Source organism: Lynx rufus, unplaced genomic scaffold (genome assembly GCF_022079265.1).
Source record: "Lynx rufus isolate CCGP_SWC_20201006 ecotype Redwood Valley unplaced genomic scaffold, mLynRuf1.p SCAF_3, whole genome shotgun sequence".
Classification (NCBI taxonomy): Eukaryota; Metazoa; Chordata; class Mammalia; order Carnivora; family Felidae; genus Lynx; species Lynx rufus.
In genome coordinates, this window is record NW_025814845.1 from 27,078,972 (window position 1) to 27,097,169 (window position 18,198).

The 18,198-nt window shown below is 37.1% G+C and overlaps 1 protein-coding gene across 4 annotated transcripts in view; it reads right to left on the bottom strand.

Moving 5' to 3' along the window:
• The window catches only part of ARAP2 (ArfGAP with RhoGAP domain, ankyrin repeat and PH domain 2), a 212,949-nt gene that overhangs the window by 166,341 nt on the left and 28,410 nt on the right, over positions 1-18,198 (bottom strand). For all 4 annotated transcript variants that reach the window (XM_047092177.1, XM_047092176.1, XM_047092179.1 and 1 more), the window contains 2 exons: positions 9,844-10,903; positions 727-785 (listed from right to left, as the gene is read on the bottom strand). In XM_047092177.1, the coding sequence (XP_046948133.1) occupies positions 727-785; positions 9,844-10,751 (967 nt within the window). In that variant the 5' untranslated portion in view covers positions 10,752-10,903. The remainder of the gene's footprint in view (positions 1-726; positions 786-9,843; positions 10,904-18,198) is intronic.

Below are 18,198 nucleotides of genomic sequence, written 5' to 3' on the forward strand. Positions count from 1 at the left end.
CTAACATAACAACTAGACGCTGTATCACTCAAAACACCAGAATCTACTTAATATAATCCAACACCACAGCCACTAATAAATAAGTTATTATTTATAACTAAGTTATTATTTATAACTAATAAATAAGTTATTTCAAGAGATTTTCCACTGTCCTTGTGTTACACCCATCCACAAGAAAGAATTCCTAACACTTTCATTCTCTGTTATGGCAAAAAAAACTTTTAAAGGGTCAGTAACCAAGTGTTTTCCACCTTATTGTTAAGAAGAATGTTCCTGAACATATATAAGCAGAATTTTCAAAAAGAAAGAAAAGCCTCTGTCAATGATCAATTTACCAAAGTAATGTCAGCCCTTTCCCGTTACCATAGCAAAATTACTTTCCATAAATCCAGGTCCTATAGCTCAGAATGTCAGAAACCACTTAATTTAGTTAAATGCCTTCGACTGTGGCTACTGATAAATGAAGCCCGGTGCAAAAAAAAAAAAAAAAAAGAAAAAAAAATTCTTTTTACATTAGTATCTGAAGATTTCCAAGAGTCTGAGTACATATGACTGTCTTTTATTCACTCATCTTTAAATGCATCTGAAGTATTATGAACCCTAGCAGATAGTTATTCCCATTATTCCCTATTACACAGGGGGCCTACTTTCTCGATCACAATTTTCACACATTTAAGACTGTCATATGAGTGCTAATTTACAAAGACTTTACATGCTGAGACTCACTTTCCTGTGTCACAGACTTTCCAGTTGAGGTAGCAGTGTTTCTTCTCTCACGGAAATAGCTTAAAGCAAAGGGGAAAAATAGATAAATTAAAACAGATAAACAAAAATTGGTAAACTATGAGACTGAGTAAAGGATACAGACATACATTCCATTCTTCTGGGTAGAAAAACCAATATTCAAAAATAAATTTGATTCTAATTAAACAGAATGGCTAAATTCCACAGATGTGTTTTTCTAAATAGTCTTGAGATTTCACTAGATTTTACAAGCATTTGCTTCTCACATTTATACCTTACAAAAGTAAATGAATATATTTGCCCAATGCTAGTATGTACGTTGGATTTTCAAAACTGCTAGACATACCCCTGTGAGACACTAATTTTCTAATTAGAATTCATTATTTATTAGGGGTTTTTGTCATTAAACTTTACAATTACAAAATTGAGTCAAAAATTTGTCGGCTCTATAAGCGTAGTATGAAAATATATGACCTTTCCTTAAAAATATTTGCTGCCTTGGGAGAGAAAGATTACAGGTAATTAATTAGAATACAGCCTAATAGCAATGAGAGAAGAAAACACTGTGTAAACAGATGTAATGAATACCCATTACTATATAAATGAGTTCTATTTTTCCATCTAAGTGTAAGAATCAGGACAGTGTCTTTAGGGTCTCTGAAATTTGTATCTGCCCAAATAACTACAAACAAGGATAAAAAAAAAAAAAAAAAAAAAAAAAAAAAAAAACCAGAAACTAATGAAATAAAATATGGATAAAGTTTAAAATCATTTTAACTAAAGCTGGTTATTCAAAATGATCAACCAAATTGATAAACCTCAGGGAAGGAAAATAAAAGACAAGAGAGACAAACTACCGATATCAGCATGAAAGAGAAGACACTACAATTCCTACAAACATTAAAGTGATAATTATAGATTATTGAGAAAAACTTTATTTCAATAAATCCAACAACTTAGATGAAATGGAAAGATTTTTTGAGACATAAATTACCAAATATGATACAGAATAGAAAAATCTTAATATCCCTAGATCTATTAGAGAAATTGAATTTAGTAGTCACCTACCTGCAAAACACTCTAGGCCAAGCCATTTCACTGATGAATTACACCAAACATTTCAGAATGAAATAATACCAATTCTACATGAATTTTTTCAGAAAACAGGGAAGGAGAGACTACTTCCCAATTCATTCTATAAGGTCAGTATTACAGACACAAAGCCAGTCAAAAACAAAACTACAGATAACTATTAAATAAATTGTCCTCATGAATTTAGATGCAAAACTAATTAGCAATATATTAGCAAATCAAATCCAACAACCCATTAAATATATATATATATAACCAGATGAGATTTATTCCAGGAGAGCAAAGTTGGTTTAACATGAGAAAAATCAATGTAATTCACCAAATTAGGAAAATAAAAGAGAAAAATCACAGTCTCATGACAACAGATCCAGGAAAACCAACTGACAAAATCCAACATCTATTAATGACAAAGATTCTCAGTAAACTAGGAACAGAAGAAAACTTCCTCAACCTAATGAAAGGCATTTATGAAAAACCTACATCCTAAATAATGTGGAAGGCTGACTGATTTTAAGATTGAGAGTAAGACACGGAGGTCTGCTCTCACTACTTATAATCACATTATTTCAGAGGTCCCATCCAGGACAATATGATATATAAAAGAAATAAAGGGCATGCAGATTGGAAAATAAGAACTCTTACAAGCAGAAGGTATCCATTAAGTAGAAAATCCTAAGGAATCTGCCAGAAAGATTCTCAAACTAGTAAGCCTAGCAAGGTCCCAGGATAAGGGGAAGATATTAACAAATTCAATAGTATTTCTAAATGCTAGCATTGAGCAACTGGAAAAATAGTTTGAAATACAAATTTTATAATAATATCAATAACATGAAATATCAATAACATGAAATAATATCAATAATATCAATAACATGAAATAGGGGTAAATTTACCAAACATGGGCATGATCTGCACACTGAAAACCACGTAACACTGAAAAATTTAAAAAGACCAAAATAGATAGATATACCATGTTATTGGATTGGAAAACTCAGTGTTGTTAAGATGTTAATTCTCCACATGTTGATATACAGGGTCAACATAATACCAAACAAAATTCCAATGAGCTTTTATATAGAAATTGACAAGATGACTCTAAAATGTACATGCACATACAAATAACCTACTATGGTCAAATATTTAAAAGAAGAACAAGTTGGAAGATTTATACTGTACAGTTTCAATATTTACTCTTAAATCTATAGCAATCAAATCAGTGTATAATTGGTGAAAGGATAAACACATAAATTAATGGAACAAAATAACAATTCCACCTAACTCCCACACATCTACGGTCCACTGATTTCTGAAAAAATGTGAAAGCAATTGAATGGGGAAAGGATAGTCTTTTCAACAAGTGTTGCTGGAACAACTGGATATCTTCATGAAAAAAGGAATGAACAACAACCATTATTTCATACCATATACAAAAGTGAACTTGAAATGGAGTTTAGACCTACATGTTAATGCTAATGTTCTAAAACTTGTGGAAATACACGCAAGAAAATCTTTGCAACCTTGGAGTATACAAAGATTTCTTAAATTAAAAAAAAATCAAAACCAAAAAAGAAAATTATGTATGTATTTAATATATAAGTATTTAATAAAATTAGTAAATATTAACATACATTATAAATATACTGAAAACATGTTTAAAGACAAATTAGAAGAATTTTAAATATATTAGTGGTGCTTTAAAGCATATTTTGCTGGTTTTACTATTAGTCATATGAAATGTAAAGAAAAATGTTTGTGGTTTTAATTATGATACTCAGTATCCAACTGCAAGAAATTACTGAATCTATCAACCAACTTCATTTGATCTAGTGTTGATGAAAGATTAGCTCAACACAGGAGAAAAAGTTACTTTGAAAACCAGCCATCAGTAATTTATATTCTCATTTACCTATGAATAAGTTATCACAAGCTATTTTATATTCTAATATCTATTATGCCCAAAACATTATGTTAGCAATTTATATATATCTGCATCTCATATTTCATCCTCATAACAGCTCTATGACATAAAACCAGTTGTCCTAAAGGAGGCTCTCCCAGCCCAAGTCCACAGCTAGCAAGAGGCAAAGCCCCCATTCTTTCCTTTCTGCCTCTTTCTGCCCTATTATCTTCCCACCAGTTATCCTAAAAACTGTAGGTTGCTTTTTTAATTTAACATATAAAAGCATGGTTGATTTATAAAAATTAAAAAACCATTAAGAAAAGCAGTAGTTATCACCTTCTCATTAATTATGCTTTCGTGACCTTGGTCAAGTTACCTAACAGTCCTGAGCCTGGTTTCCTCATTTACTGAAGGAGATTAATTCCCAGGCCTGCTTCCCGGGAATATTATGAGGTTTAATGAAAAAATCCTTTTAAGGAGCATAAGGTGTGCCCTTCACAATATAAACAGCAAGAATGAACCAATTATCATTTTTATTAGAGGAGAAAATGGTCCTTCTGGTAAACTTTATGTGCACATTTGTTTCTTGAAGTCCTGAAAAGTATTCACACTCTTCTTTGTGATAGAGAAAACATGTCATCAACCTAGTAGAGGAATAACCGTGTGTTGTTTTTGTTTTTTTTTTTTTAGTAAAATACTACACAGCAATTATTACATAAAGTATGTGCATCAATGTGGATAAATCTCAAATATAATATTAAAACACCAAGTTGCAAAAAAAAAAAAGGCCTCTGGTTACCAAAGTGAATCTTTAGCATAATACAGATATTATTTTTTAATATATTTTAAACCACTAAAATAACCAAGAAAAGCAGTGCTATGAAGGTTAATTAATGTTAAAGATCTCCCTTTATGATCCACACTTACCTGTTACTTAGACAAGGCAGCCACACCAAAAAATAATTATACACCATAAATGGACCATCATTTCACAGAATGTTTTTAAAAAATGCAATTCTTGCAATTCATAACAAACTAACTACAACGGACTAACTACGGATCATTACAGAATTGAATTCAAAAGAAATTCACGATCATTAGGCAGCAGTTTAAAACTGCCTTGAGGTTACATATATCTAACTAAACACACAAATCTGATTTCAGAAAACATGAGTCTATTAACTACAGCACAGACTAAGAATGTGAAATTTATAATGCACAGATATTTAAGTCTCAATCCAAGACGTTCCCAAAAAGATGTCCTCAGGAAAAGAATAAATGATAAGTACAGATGGATTACAACACAAAAGTCTACATTATTACCCTCAAACAGTTCTTTAAACTAGCAAAAATTGCATCTCAAAATGTATTTTTTTATGGGCAGAAGTCATGAATAGACATATTTCCAAAGAAGGTATCTAGATGGCCAAGAGACACATGAAAAGATGCTCAACATCACTGATCATCAGGGAAATACAAATCAAAACTACAAAGAGATATCACCTCACACAAGTCAGAAGAGCTAAAATCAACTACATATGAGACAATAGATATTGGTGAGGATGTAGAGAAAGGGGAACCCTCTTCCACTGTTGGTGGGGATGTGAACTTGTACAGCAACTCTAGAAAACAGTAGGGAGGTTCCTCAGAATGTTAAAAATAGAATTACCCTCTGATCCATCAATTGCACTACTAGGTATTTACCCAAAGATACAAAAATACGAAATCAAACGGATAAATGTACCCTGATGTTTACTGCAGCATTATCTATAATAGCCAAATTATGGAAACAGCCCAAGTGTCCAGTGCCTGATGAATGGATAAAGAAGATGTGGTACTTATATATAAAATGGAATATTATTCAGCCATCAAAAAGAATGAAATCTTGCTATTTGCAATGATATGGAGGAACTAAACAGTATGATACTAAATAAGTCAGAAAAAGACAAATACTCTATTATTTCAGTCATATGACAAATTTAAGAAAACAAAACAAACAAGCAGGGAGGGGTAAAAGAAAGAGGGAGTTAAACCAAGAAACAGACTCTTAACTACAGAGAACAAAGTGATGGTTATCAGAAAGGAGGTGGGTGGAGGCATGGGTAAAATAGGTGATAGAGATTAAGGAGTGCACTTGTTGTGATGACCACTGGGTGTCATGTGGAATTATTGAATCACTATACTCTACACCTGAAACTAATATTACACTGTATGTTAAATAACTGGAATTTAAGAACACAGATTTTCAAAGTGGTGCTTTTTATATTATGAAATAAAAAGTATAAACCTAATGTCTTTTTACTTATAAAAAATCTGAAGCAGACAGATATCATTATCCTCTAAGAATAAATCAAACTATTAACTACTTACATTTTGATTTGTCAAAATTTAGGTGAAGTCCAAATTTTGAAAATATTAAAATAATCAGCCTATTTTTTCACAGAATTTAAAAAGAAGACATTTTAAAGGCATATAAAGAATTTTGGATTGCTAAGCATTTTTCTGCTATAACATGAAATGTGAAGTTTTTCTTGAACATGGAAAAGATGGGATGAGTTTCTGTATTTTTCTTATTCAATGCACCCAACCACTGCTTAAGACTTTTCTGTACATTTTCTGCTTAAATATCTTTCAACATTAAAGTCTAAAATAGGGTTATCCAGGGGCGCCTGGGTGGCGCAGTCGGTTAAGCGTCCGACTTCAGCCAGGTCACGATCTCGCGGTCCGTGAGTTCGAGCCCCGCGTCAGGCTCTGGGCTGATGGCTCAGAGCCTGGAGCCTGTTTCCGATTCTGTGTCTCCCTCTCTCTCTGCCCCTCCCCCATTCATGCTCTGTCTCTCTCTCTGTCCCAAAAATAAATAAACGTTGAAAAAAAAAAAAAATTTAAAATAGGGTTATCCATTTCTAATGTCTGTATCACATCTATGTATATCTAGAGAAAAATATCGAAGATTGTTATTTTTAATAAAAAGTTCAAAGAAGCCTGGAGACTTCAGGTTTAGATTTCAAACTTTCAAAGACCCTTCAGTCAATATGGTACACCAGTCTTAACAATAAATTATAACAGATGTCCTCCAATCACTGTGCAGCCCCGCCTTTCATCTTCCTGCACCCCATCTCTGCTTCCTTATTTCCCCTTCCCTAAAAACATTTAGAGGCACAATACCTAAAAGAGAAGGACTTTGTGACTTGTGTCAAGGATAAAACAGTTGCATGCGAGACGTATGAAAATCTTTAAACTGGGAAGGAGGGTAAGAAAGGTACCTCTTTAGTAGCTAAAAGATCTTGTTCTTTCCTGTCTTGAGCACAGAAGAGGAGGCTCCCGGAAGGATCACAGGACACACCCATGACTCCCAGGGAAATGGTAAGATGCTGGACCTCATTTCCTGCTTGGAGGCCTCCATGGGAAACCTCCAGGTGAAAGTGATAAGGGAAGAGCCAGCTCTTTAAGCCTAGTTCTGCCCTGGCCCTCAAGAAAGGTTAAAAAGAGATCCTGAGGTTCATTGCTCAATAGCCCCACCTAGCCCAGCCTTTCCAAGAAAAGAAGCAGGCAGGAATTCAGGAAAAACTGAAGGCAAGGACAAAGATAATCCATTTGACCAGAGTGTCCATTTTGTCAGATAAATAAGGAGGGAAGAGGCAGCTGGGGAGGAACTGATGTCCAGGGAGACAAAAACAGAAGGCTTCACACAAGGAACGCATCCAACATCATATATACCTTTTAACAGATACATGAAATGTTTAGTAAAGAAATTATGTTAAAAGCATTGGCCACAAAGAAATATTTTTATTTGGTATATCCAGAAATGTACTAAAATATCATTTAGATGTAATCTGATTACAGAGAATCTCAGGTTATATAATCCACAGTTTTATTTTAAAACTCATATTATGACATTTTAAAATCTTGCAAAATTCCTATTTGCAATTCAGGCCAGGACCGCAAGGAAAAATACAAGTGAAGTCTGAAAATAATTTAGTTTCTCATTGTATGATTTGAGTACCACAGATGCAGGGTTACCATTTACCGCCATAATCAAAGAAGAAAGGTTATGAGGGGTAACCTGGCAGGGCTATGATGCAACTAGGACTAACTTATTTACTAATTTTAACATTATTTCAATTCTCATTTTCAAAGACTCATACTCACAAACAATGTGAATTACAAGTCTTTCATATGATATAAAGCTTACGCTTACAAATGAAGAAACATCAAGTTTCTCAAGAACTTATGAAAAAATAGCACCTTTTAAAACTTAAGCCAAATGTTTCTTGTGTGAAGTTATCCTTACAACTCCCCAAAGGATTCTGTTCTGGCAAAGACACAATTTTAATGTGTATACTCATGGCAAACCGCCCTCACTTTGTTTAAAATTAGCAAAATATTTTAAAACTACAGTGTCATACAAAAATTGGTAACCTTCTACATTCCTAAGTAATACTTTCTCATATATGCAGTGAATATTTTTAAGAATATTTCCTAAATGAGTGGTTAAGAAAGTATGTGGGTTCTAGAGTCTGATGTACTGGAATGAAACTCCAGTTTACCACTCATGTGATCCTGTCAAAATCAGCCTAGGGCTCAATTACCTAAGAAAATGTAGGAATAATACCTCCAGTGCCACTGAGAGATTTAGATAACCCACAGGAAATTATAAAACAAACTGGCTCCTAGGATGTTTAATAAAGGACACTATTACTACTGATTCCCAAGGAAAGACTAGACTTTGCTGTTGGCACGAGGGATGCCAAGAGACAAAGACAAAGTACACAGGATCTCTTCCCTCAAAGAGTTTATGCTCTAATGAGAGGTTCTTAAATCAACAGTCCTGTAAATTGCCACATTTTCTTTGGCAAATACTAAACTTCTGCATTTTCTCCTGCAAATACAACCAGGATTTTGCACTGTAATTACCAAAGATGTCCACAGGCAACAGTACCAGCAGTAAGGGTAGAGTGGAAACAAGCAGGGAAGGAGGGTATGGCAGAAATGCCAGCCTAGAGCCTGTGCAGGAAATCCATAATTACATCTAGTACCACAGCAGTTAACAGTCGAACAACCTCATGACTCCCAGCAAAGAGACAAGTGTTAGCTTTTAATGAAGAAAAAAAAAAAGAAAGAAAAAGAAAAAAAAAGAAAAACATCCCACCACAACCCTGGAGAAAACCACAACTATTTTAGGTGTAACCCTGAGAAAGGGACGAAAGTTCTCTCTGCTGTTAAGTCAGCACTTAGCCTCCGCAGTTACCTCAAAGTACTAACAACCCAACATGCAATGCTGGTGGGCCCCTCTTTAGAATTCCGGTTCCAGTGAACCGGATTTCACACTGTACTGTTACCATCTGTCTCCTACGCTACACTTCAAGCACCTTCGTTCCTCTCTACCTCCCCACCGAGCACAGTGACCAGAACCAAGCTGGTGCTCCCTACATGTATCTTGAATTACTAATTCATGCCAATGCATTGTGTCAAGCAGTAGAGATACAAACGTTAGAAACATGGCCCCTGGGGCGACTGAGTGGCTCAGTCAGTTAAGCATCTGATTTCAGCTCATGTCATGATCTCGCGGTTCGTGGGTTCCAGCCCCAAGGTGGGCTCTGTGCTGACAGCTCAGAACCTGGAGCCTGCTTTGGATTCTGTGTCTCCCTCTCTCTCTCTGCCCCTCCCCCTCCCCCTCTCTCAAAAAAATGAATAAATGTTTAAAAAAACAAAAAAACAAAAAAAAGAAACATGGCCGCCGCTGAAGGACAAATAATCCAGTCAGGAGACAGAGTCAACAATTCAAATAGAAGAATTGCCCTCATGGAAGAATTTAAAACCAGGTGTGAAGGCAGGCATGGGAAGGAACTGCCAGGTAAAATTAGAGGAAGGGACTTTCCCCCATTTAAATGGAAGAAAACTAACGAGTCCCAGGCAGTTATAAGTTAGAAATAGACTCTGGGAAACAGTGTACAAAAGAAATGACACGTTCTCATTTTAGAAGGAAAAAAAGGTTCATTGAATAGGCAAATTAATAGACGTCAAATTTACCAATCCTAAAAATATTCATTACAAGCAACTAAATTCACTCAAATTGAATACTTAGGGCTCATCATAAAAACTCTTACCTCCCTGAAATTCCTTTTGTAGACCCTGGAATCTCTGGTACAGGACGATGTCTTAGCAGAAAAGATCTAGATGGTCTTGAAACCAGCTTGCTACGGCTTCTCATGGGTGCTAGGATTGGTGACGATGGAACATACAAATCATTTACAACCATCTCTCCTTGAAATTGAAAGAATGGGGACGGCAGTGATCTTTCTAATAAACCATTAGTTCCACTTCCAGAATTTGCCTCTGATACTGATGGGCGGAGGGAAGAAAGGCATTCAGAGTCTACATCAGGAAGCTGGTTCACATTTTCTGAGATCAAATCAGCTCTGTTTGTTTGTTGCTCTTCAATTGTGCAATCCATAGTTATCTCTGTAATCAAAGATTCTCCTTTAATATTTTCACTACCAGATAAAGTATGCTGAAAATAATTCAAACTCGGGTGTGGTTCTTCTTCTGGAAGGGGAAAGTTGTGTTTAGGAAGAGACAGCTTATCATCTGATTTAAGAGACTGGCTATTTTCTACACTAACATCATTTTGATCAAGAGTTTTGGTAACAGTCTCCCACTGCGTTGGGCTAGGTGCCTGAATACCACCTGCATCTGAAAGATCTACGGAGTTACTCCCATCAGAGAATGGAGCATGGGGAACCTTTGAAGTCTCATCGTCCTTCTTTGTTTTATGAACATTTGCATATATTGGGATATCTTGCATTTTTGACAAGATTATCTGCAACTGTTTCAGTATCCTCCTCCGGTGTCCTGTAGGTGATATTCCAATTTTGTGCAGCACGCTGTCATTGACTGCCGCACAGTCCTTCACAGTATCAAAACCAAACTCGCGGAAGCGTAGGAGATACTGCTCCAAATTAATGCTCATTAGGAAATCTCTGATATCAACATTTACTTCACTGACTGAGGACATAATGGTGGCTTCATTCCTGAGTTATCAAAAGCAGTACAAGGAGATACACACAGGAAAGTCCACTTCTGTATTGGTTTTTCCTCTATCACTCGCAACAGAGAAATGTCTCAAAATGTTATTTTCTTCACAGTGAATGTTTTATGTGCTTAAGCCTGAAAAAGAAAAGAATATTAATGGATTAGGATATTTTAGTTATGAAAACCTAGTCTGACATGATAAACTTTCTCTGGAGAAACACAATAGAAACGAGGATAATTACTTTCACTCACTCAGAGTTTAGAATCTTTGCCATTACTCTGCATGCCCCAGAGAGTCAATTCCTAGGTAAAGTGTGAGGATACAAGGCAGAAATGCCATGGTGGGATCAAATGATGATTTTCAAAAAGTAAAAAACAACTTTCCCACAAATATAAAATGAACATGTGTCAAATAATTTATTCAACCCATTAATGAAGGAACCAGTAAGATGGTAAGACTGTTTCCAGGAACATTTGTGCAATAGGTTTAGACAGAAAAGACTTTTTTTTTTTTTCATGTTAAGACTAAGATTAGTAGGTTAGATTTAAAAAACTGGTTAATGTCCTACAGGGCAATAAAACCATAACCTTTGGGGTTATCTCTCTACCCGACAAAAATCTATAAGCTAACAGATAACTTCCCAGTTCAGGGCTCTAATCAAACAGCACATAGAAAGTAGAGCACAAAATTAGAAATAAATACCCCTAGGGTGGGCCTGTTAAACAATACCCCCACACAATGCATTGAAAGAACATGCTATACATGTCCTTTTTGATTTCCAAATTTTAGAAAATTTTTCTTAACAGTAACTAGATATGAACAACCCTACCCTTTAATACATTTCTGCAAAGACACTCTTAAAAAGCACAGTTAGAATACATTTCTCAGGTTAATAATTTTCACTCGAAAAATGCAGTAGCATTGTATGCACAATATTGATATACAAGATAAAACTGCCTGAATAATATGTAAATACATTCGGTAACAGGAAATAATACGAAAGGGGGGGAAGAAAGTCTAAAGGTCACATTTTCCTTTCTACATAGCAGATGTACATAGGTTCATTTTACTCCCAAACAACATCATTAAATTTTTTTAAGTCCATTTATCTAGGTGCTGTTTCTGTGACTGTGTTCAGTTTGTGAAAATGTAGGATATGTGCACACTCCTGTATATTATGCTTCCACAAAAAGAAAAAAAAGTAGAGAACATGCATAACATATGCTGAAATAGTAAAATGAGACTCACCCAATCTAGGTCAATTTATCTGAACAAGTGTTAATGCGCTGTCTCTGAAAATCACATTTCAAAATAACTCTCCAAGAGACACCACTCAGACACTGCATGTCTTATCTGCCAAAAGGCCAAAAGCTATTGTCTCCACTATTTAAAAATATCGGCAAACACTGACACACACGTACACACAAAAAAGGGAAAGCACGTATTATCCTCAGACAGCACTGTGGATGCAGAGAAAGAAAAATACAAACAAGAGATACGAGGCAGGAAATGACTTTGACAATAAGGTATCCCCCTGCCACATTCAAAATGACAAAATGTCAGGGGAAAAAAAACAGTAGAAAGCTAAACTTCAACACTTTATACAAAACTAAGTCTCAGATACACTACTCTTGCTCTACACAATTATTTTGTAAATAAATACATTCTCTCTTTTTTTTTTTTTTTTTTTTTTTTTGCACATCACAAATGGAAATGATTATTGCCAAACTGGGTAACACCTTGATCTTGGACTTCCCCGACTCCTGAGCTGCGAAAATATAAACGTCTGTTTCTGTTAAGCCAAACAGTCTGTGGTATTTTGTTGCAGCAGCCCAAACTGACTAATACTCTCCTCTGTCCTCACTGCCCTTACCATGGTTCACACACTCATATCTCTTGCCTGGATTATGACAGTCTCTAAACAAATCCCTCAGCCCGGTCTTCATGTATCAGTGATCTACTGAAAACTCCAAATTTAGCATGTCCCTCCACATCCTCAACAGGATGAAGTCTAAGCTTATTCCCGTGTCCTACCACAGTCTGGTCTCAGTCTAATAATAACAATAATAGCAGCTACTATTGATGTAAACATCAATTATGTGCCAGATACCATGCCTCCTATTATTTACTGCAAGGTAGGTGTTCCTATGTACTAGCTCCAGCAATTTCAACCATGCCAAACATTCTACCAGCATCCCTTGCTCACTTTAGCTCATTATTGTTAATTATCATTCTTAAGGCAACAAACTGTTTAATAGCCCCATACCTTTGGCATATGCACCATCTGCTTGCAAATCTGAACATTTTGCACAATCCTATGCATGATTTAGAAGAATCTGAATAGGCAGGCAGGTATTATCTTCTCTGTGAAGGCTTCCTATCAACCTCTTAACCTCTTAAATGAATCCCTCCTTCCTTTATATACATCTATAACTAGGACCCTAGAACTTTGCAAAGCGCTTGGAACTTGTTTAAGTGATAGGAGAAGATAGTAGGCATAGAAGAAGTACTTGAGAGGCCCATTTTGTTAGTTTCATGGTATGTTTGCATGTACGTTTTCTACACAAAGCCCTTGCCTTTCCTTGGAGTATACACAAACAGTTCCTGGGCGGCTGAATCGAGGATGAATACACCAAAAGTTCTACTCAAAACTACCTCCCTGCCATCATTCAACATGCTGAACATGAACTCAATTCCTTTTCGAGATGTGAAAGAGGCTCCCTCCCACAGGCCCTACCATCCTTTCTACACTTTGACAGCTCCATCCCTCAGTCACCAGGCTTTTTAACTGTCTGACTACTCAAGGGTGTTCCAGATCCTTCTTTCTTCTAGCCCATACACTTATCGGATGCAAAGAGATGGATGTGCACACCCTTAAACTGAGATCAAAGCTCTCCGCACTTTGACCTCCCCTTGGGCACACTGGCATGCATGCTGTGTTCTGGGTCAGTGGCTCTCCAAGGAACTGGTCTGTGGATCTTCTGTGCAGCAATGATGGCTGATAACAGGCTCAGAAATTTGTACTTGGGATGAGAGGGATGTGCAACAAAATTTTACAGTTTTAAATTCTTCACATTCCCCAAATACACTTTACACCATCACACCTGAGCCTAAGCTCATCACTTTCCTCCCCTAAGGACAGATTATCCCTCCCAACCCCTTGCCCATCCATCTGGTGTCAAACTCAAACCCAACCTCCTCCACTTCCTAGCAGTGTAAATACGGCGCATGTCTGTGTGTTTGTTTCTTTACCCGGAAAATGGAAACACTCAAAGCTATGTCAGTGCTGGTCAAGATTAAGTGGTCAAACAGTGCTTAGTACAAGTTAAGTGCTTAGTAGACATATACTTCCATCACTATATTTATTTCCATGCCTGTCATCACTATCTCCCCACAGCTAAAACCTTTCCCATTATTTAAAGTCTAACTCAAATGTTGTCACAAGGTCTCTACTGAACAAGAAATAAACTCTCTTCTCTGTATTCCTACAGCATTTACTTCTTAGAGCATTAAATCATATTCCACTTATTCCATAGTAACCTACAGAAGTGGGATAGTTTAGCAGTACAAAACAAAGATTTGGGAGCTGAACAGCCTTGGTCAAATCCCAATTCTTCCACTTACTAGTTCTATAAGCTTGGACAAGCATTTAACCTTTCTGGGCCTCAGTTCACCCTCATCAGGAAAACAGGAGTAACAAGACCTTATTTCACAGGGCTGTTGTGAAGCACTTAGAATACTAACTGCACACAAGGAATGTTAAGTGTTTGCCATTATAATTATTTTTTATTATCCCATAATAAACTAATAACTTTGCCAAAATGATGACCAGTCCATATAAGTTGCCCAATAAATGCCAGTCAAATTATTTATTTAGAAACACAGTGCATGATGTATATGTACTACATGTCTAGAGAATGCAAAATTGCTGGCACTACACATGTGCTTGTACATTTTTCCATCCTATCCTGACCAATTTTCAAGAAGTAAAAGGGGAATAACATTTACAAGTACCCGTCCCATGCCTGGCTTGGAGATCACTTAATAATGCATTATGTTATCATCTTATTGAGCTCAACCTTAAAACTCTGTCCTGCATAAACTACTTCTCACCGCCTCTGCTCACAGCCTAGTCCAGGCCACTATCTTGTCCATCTCAGACCACTACAATCGCTTCCTGATTCATAGACCTGATTCTGTCCTGCCCCCCCCACCTCCCGTACACACACAGTATAGTCTCATACAGCAGTCAGAAAGATTCATTTTATAACAAAAGTCATAACACGTCACTCCCTGTGAGACTCTCCAACTTCATATCCCCTGGCTGTCCATTCCATCATTCATTTGCCACCAAGTTGGCCTCAGTTTTATCCCCACGTCATGAGCTCACTTCTCACCCTTGTATCTCTTTCAAATCTGCTTCCCCAACTCATGGCTCCCTCCATCACTTTGGTTGGTCTCTGCTCAAATGTGGCCACTTCAGAGAAGCCTTCCCTACTCTCCCTCTGCTACTCCCTACTCTTACTCTGTTTGATGGCTTTGTTACTACCTGGTATCTGTGGACAGAGAAGGCAGAGATCTCGTGTACTGTTCACTGCTCTAGCCTTTGAACACCATCTGGTACATAGCATGTATTCAATAAAAAGACTTTTTCACAGCTTTGAGAGTATTTAATATGGAAAGCATAGGGGTGCCTGGGTGGCTCAGGCTGTTAAGCTTCCTACTTTGGCTCAGGTCATGATCTCATGGTTCGTGAGTTCAAGCCCCACATCGGGCTCTCTGATGTCAGCACAGAGCCTACTTTGGATCCTCTATTCCCCCTCTCTCTCTGCCTCTCCTCTGCTCATTGTTTCGCCTTCTCTCTCTCTCAAAAACAAATAAATAAAATTAAAAAATAAATAAAATGGAAAGTGTAAAATACATACAGTTTTAACGTTTGTCTATATAGGTCACCAAACTTGTCAGAAACAGAGACAAGATTCAAATACAGAATCCTCCAATCCATAGGAATGGGGGGGGGGGGCGGGTAGAAAGTTAGCTGGAAGCATTCTAAACCACCTGTGGAATAGCCGTCCCTCTCCTAAAGCCTCAAGTAAGGTAAACCCCCCAGTGAGCTCTTCCCCATCACCCACCACCAGGGGAGCTTTGTCATACCCTCCCCCCAACTGAGCAAAGAAAGAAAAAAATTGAAAACCATGGGTCACTTCATGAATCCATGAAGTCATTAAAGTATTCAGTGCTGGTACTTGCCTGATTCTAATATCTTATGGGAGAAAAAAAGTACCATACAAATGAATGTTGTCATAACTTTAAAGTTCACCTTCTTAAAATCAGAAACATAACATTAGAATGTTTAGAAAGTGCAACTGTGTCAAAACAGGCTTAATAATCACAGAATCACAAGACTGAAAATATCTACCAAATAAAGAGAAACTAGGTTACCACACGAATAATGAAACTTTTCAAAGTTATCAATACGAATCTTACTGATTTGAAGAACAATGAGAGTTTACTGTATTCCAGAACAGTGGTTCCCAATGGAGTGAAACTATCCCACAGGGGGAAACCCAGAAATGTGTGAAAAAAGATTCTTTTGCCTGTCATGATGTTTGAGTGGCACCAGTTGATAGTAAAGTTGATTTATGACACCCTGAAATGATACCCAAGGTAGAAACCTCCTGTACACTTTTTGCTCTTCTAAATCTCTACCACTAATCAGTTACCCCCATAGGATGCCTGGCACTACAGATGATAAGAGAACTGTCCCTGACTTCAAGTTGAGAATAAACGTATTGCGGAGAAACAGCTAATCCCTTAAGGGAGTTCCACATGGGTATCATGCTGAACAAGTTAGTGTGGGACACAGGTCTTAACTGAATTCTACCTGTGCCTCAGTACACACTACAATCACAAGAAATATGTACCATGGTGTTTGCATATCAAGGAAACTCTTGTTTAATACTGAGATATTCACTCCAAGGATTCATAAAGATGATATATTCCACTTTGGTCCCCACAATCATGCAGAAGAGGAAGTACTTTAGAGAAAATCTGCTTGTTGTCACATTACTCCATCCCATGGTACAGAAGAGACTGCAAAGGGTCAGGAGTCAAGAATCCTAACTTGTTTTTCCAGCCTGAGTGCTTAGCTGCCAAAATACTATCAAATCGGTCATTCAGCACCCCACTCCCCTACCACCCGTTCACATATCTTAGCTTGTGGCAACACTACCCCCATTAAATCCCACACAGGAAGCCTAGCTCCGTCAACCTGGCCATCTCTCTGGATTGTGGTCACCCGCAGGCCCTGACCTTCACTGACACGTTCTCTGCCTTGAAGGCTACTACTCCCCACACATCAAACACAGCCATTGTCTTTCATTCTCCCTCAGGCTTATACTGCTAATAATAATGGCCAATATTTGCGGATGTTTACACACCATCTACTTAGGATCTACAACTAACCCTCACAACTGCCTTGGAAGGAAAGCCCCACACCCAAAGCCACAGCACGGATAAAGAGTGAATAAATTCCAGAATTCTCAGGGTCTGACTCTACAACCTGTGCTCTTAACCATGATGCCCCCTAAGAGCTAGAAAATGGATTTAACAAAAGAGTGGTATCAAGCACTTCAGATTTTTTCCCCTCCTTTGACTCTCCTATGCATAAGCACCTATGGTCACTACGGAAATTCTTTTTCAAAACACCATGTCTTGCAAGCTCAAGTCTTATATACCTTTTCAGTTTGATTGTGGGTATATGTGTCCATGAAAGTAGCTAAAAAAGAAAGCCTACATTCATTCACTTCTACTTGTGTGGGATTTAAGACAAAGTGACAAATTAGGGGAAAAGATCTTTGAAATTACTATGTGAAGCAAAAGTAACATAAAATTGCTTATTAAAACTTATTTTGCATCTATCATTGCAGAAAGACAGCCACTGTGGCGCTATATAATAAAACAGTAGGAAGCCAAAATCAGATAATCAAATATAGCCAAAGTAAGTAGTCACCACCCACGAGAACAGTCAATGGTGGACAAAAACAAAAATGCAGCTTGACTAGAATAGAAAGTACTGAAGTACTGTCCCAGAAGTTTTAAAGGTTTAACTTTAAATGTGATGCCAAAGGAGGTAAGGAGTGGAAGCAACCCAAATGTTCCCTGATGGATAACCACATGTAGAGTACACATACAACTGAATACTATGAAGCCTTCAAAAGGAAGGAAATTCTGCAATGTGCTATAATATGGACAAACCTTGAGGACTTTTTGCTGAGTGAAATAAGGCAGTCACAAAAAGATAGATACTGCATGATTCCACCTCTGTGAGGTATCTAAAGTACTCCAATTCGTAGAAAGGGCCGGCGGAGGGGGGGCGGGTGTCTCGTGGGTGTGCAGTTTCAGTTCTACAAGATGAAAAAGTTCTGGA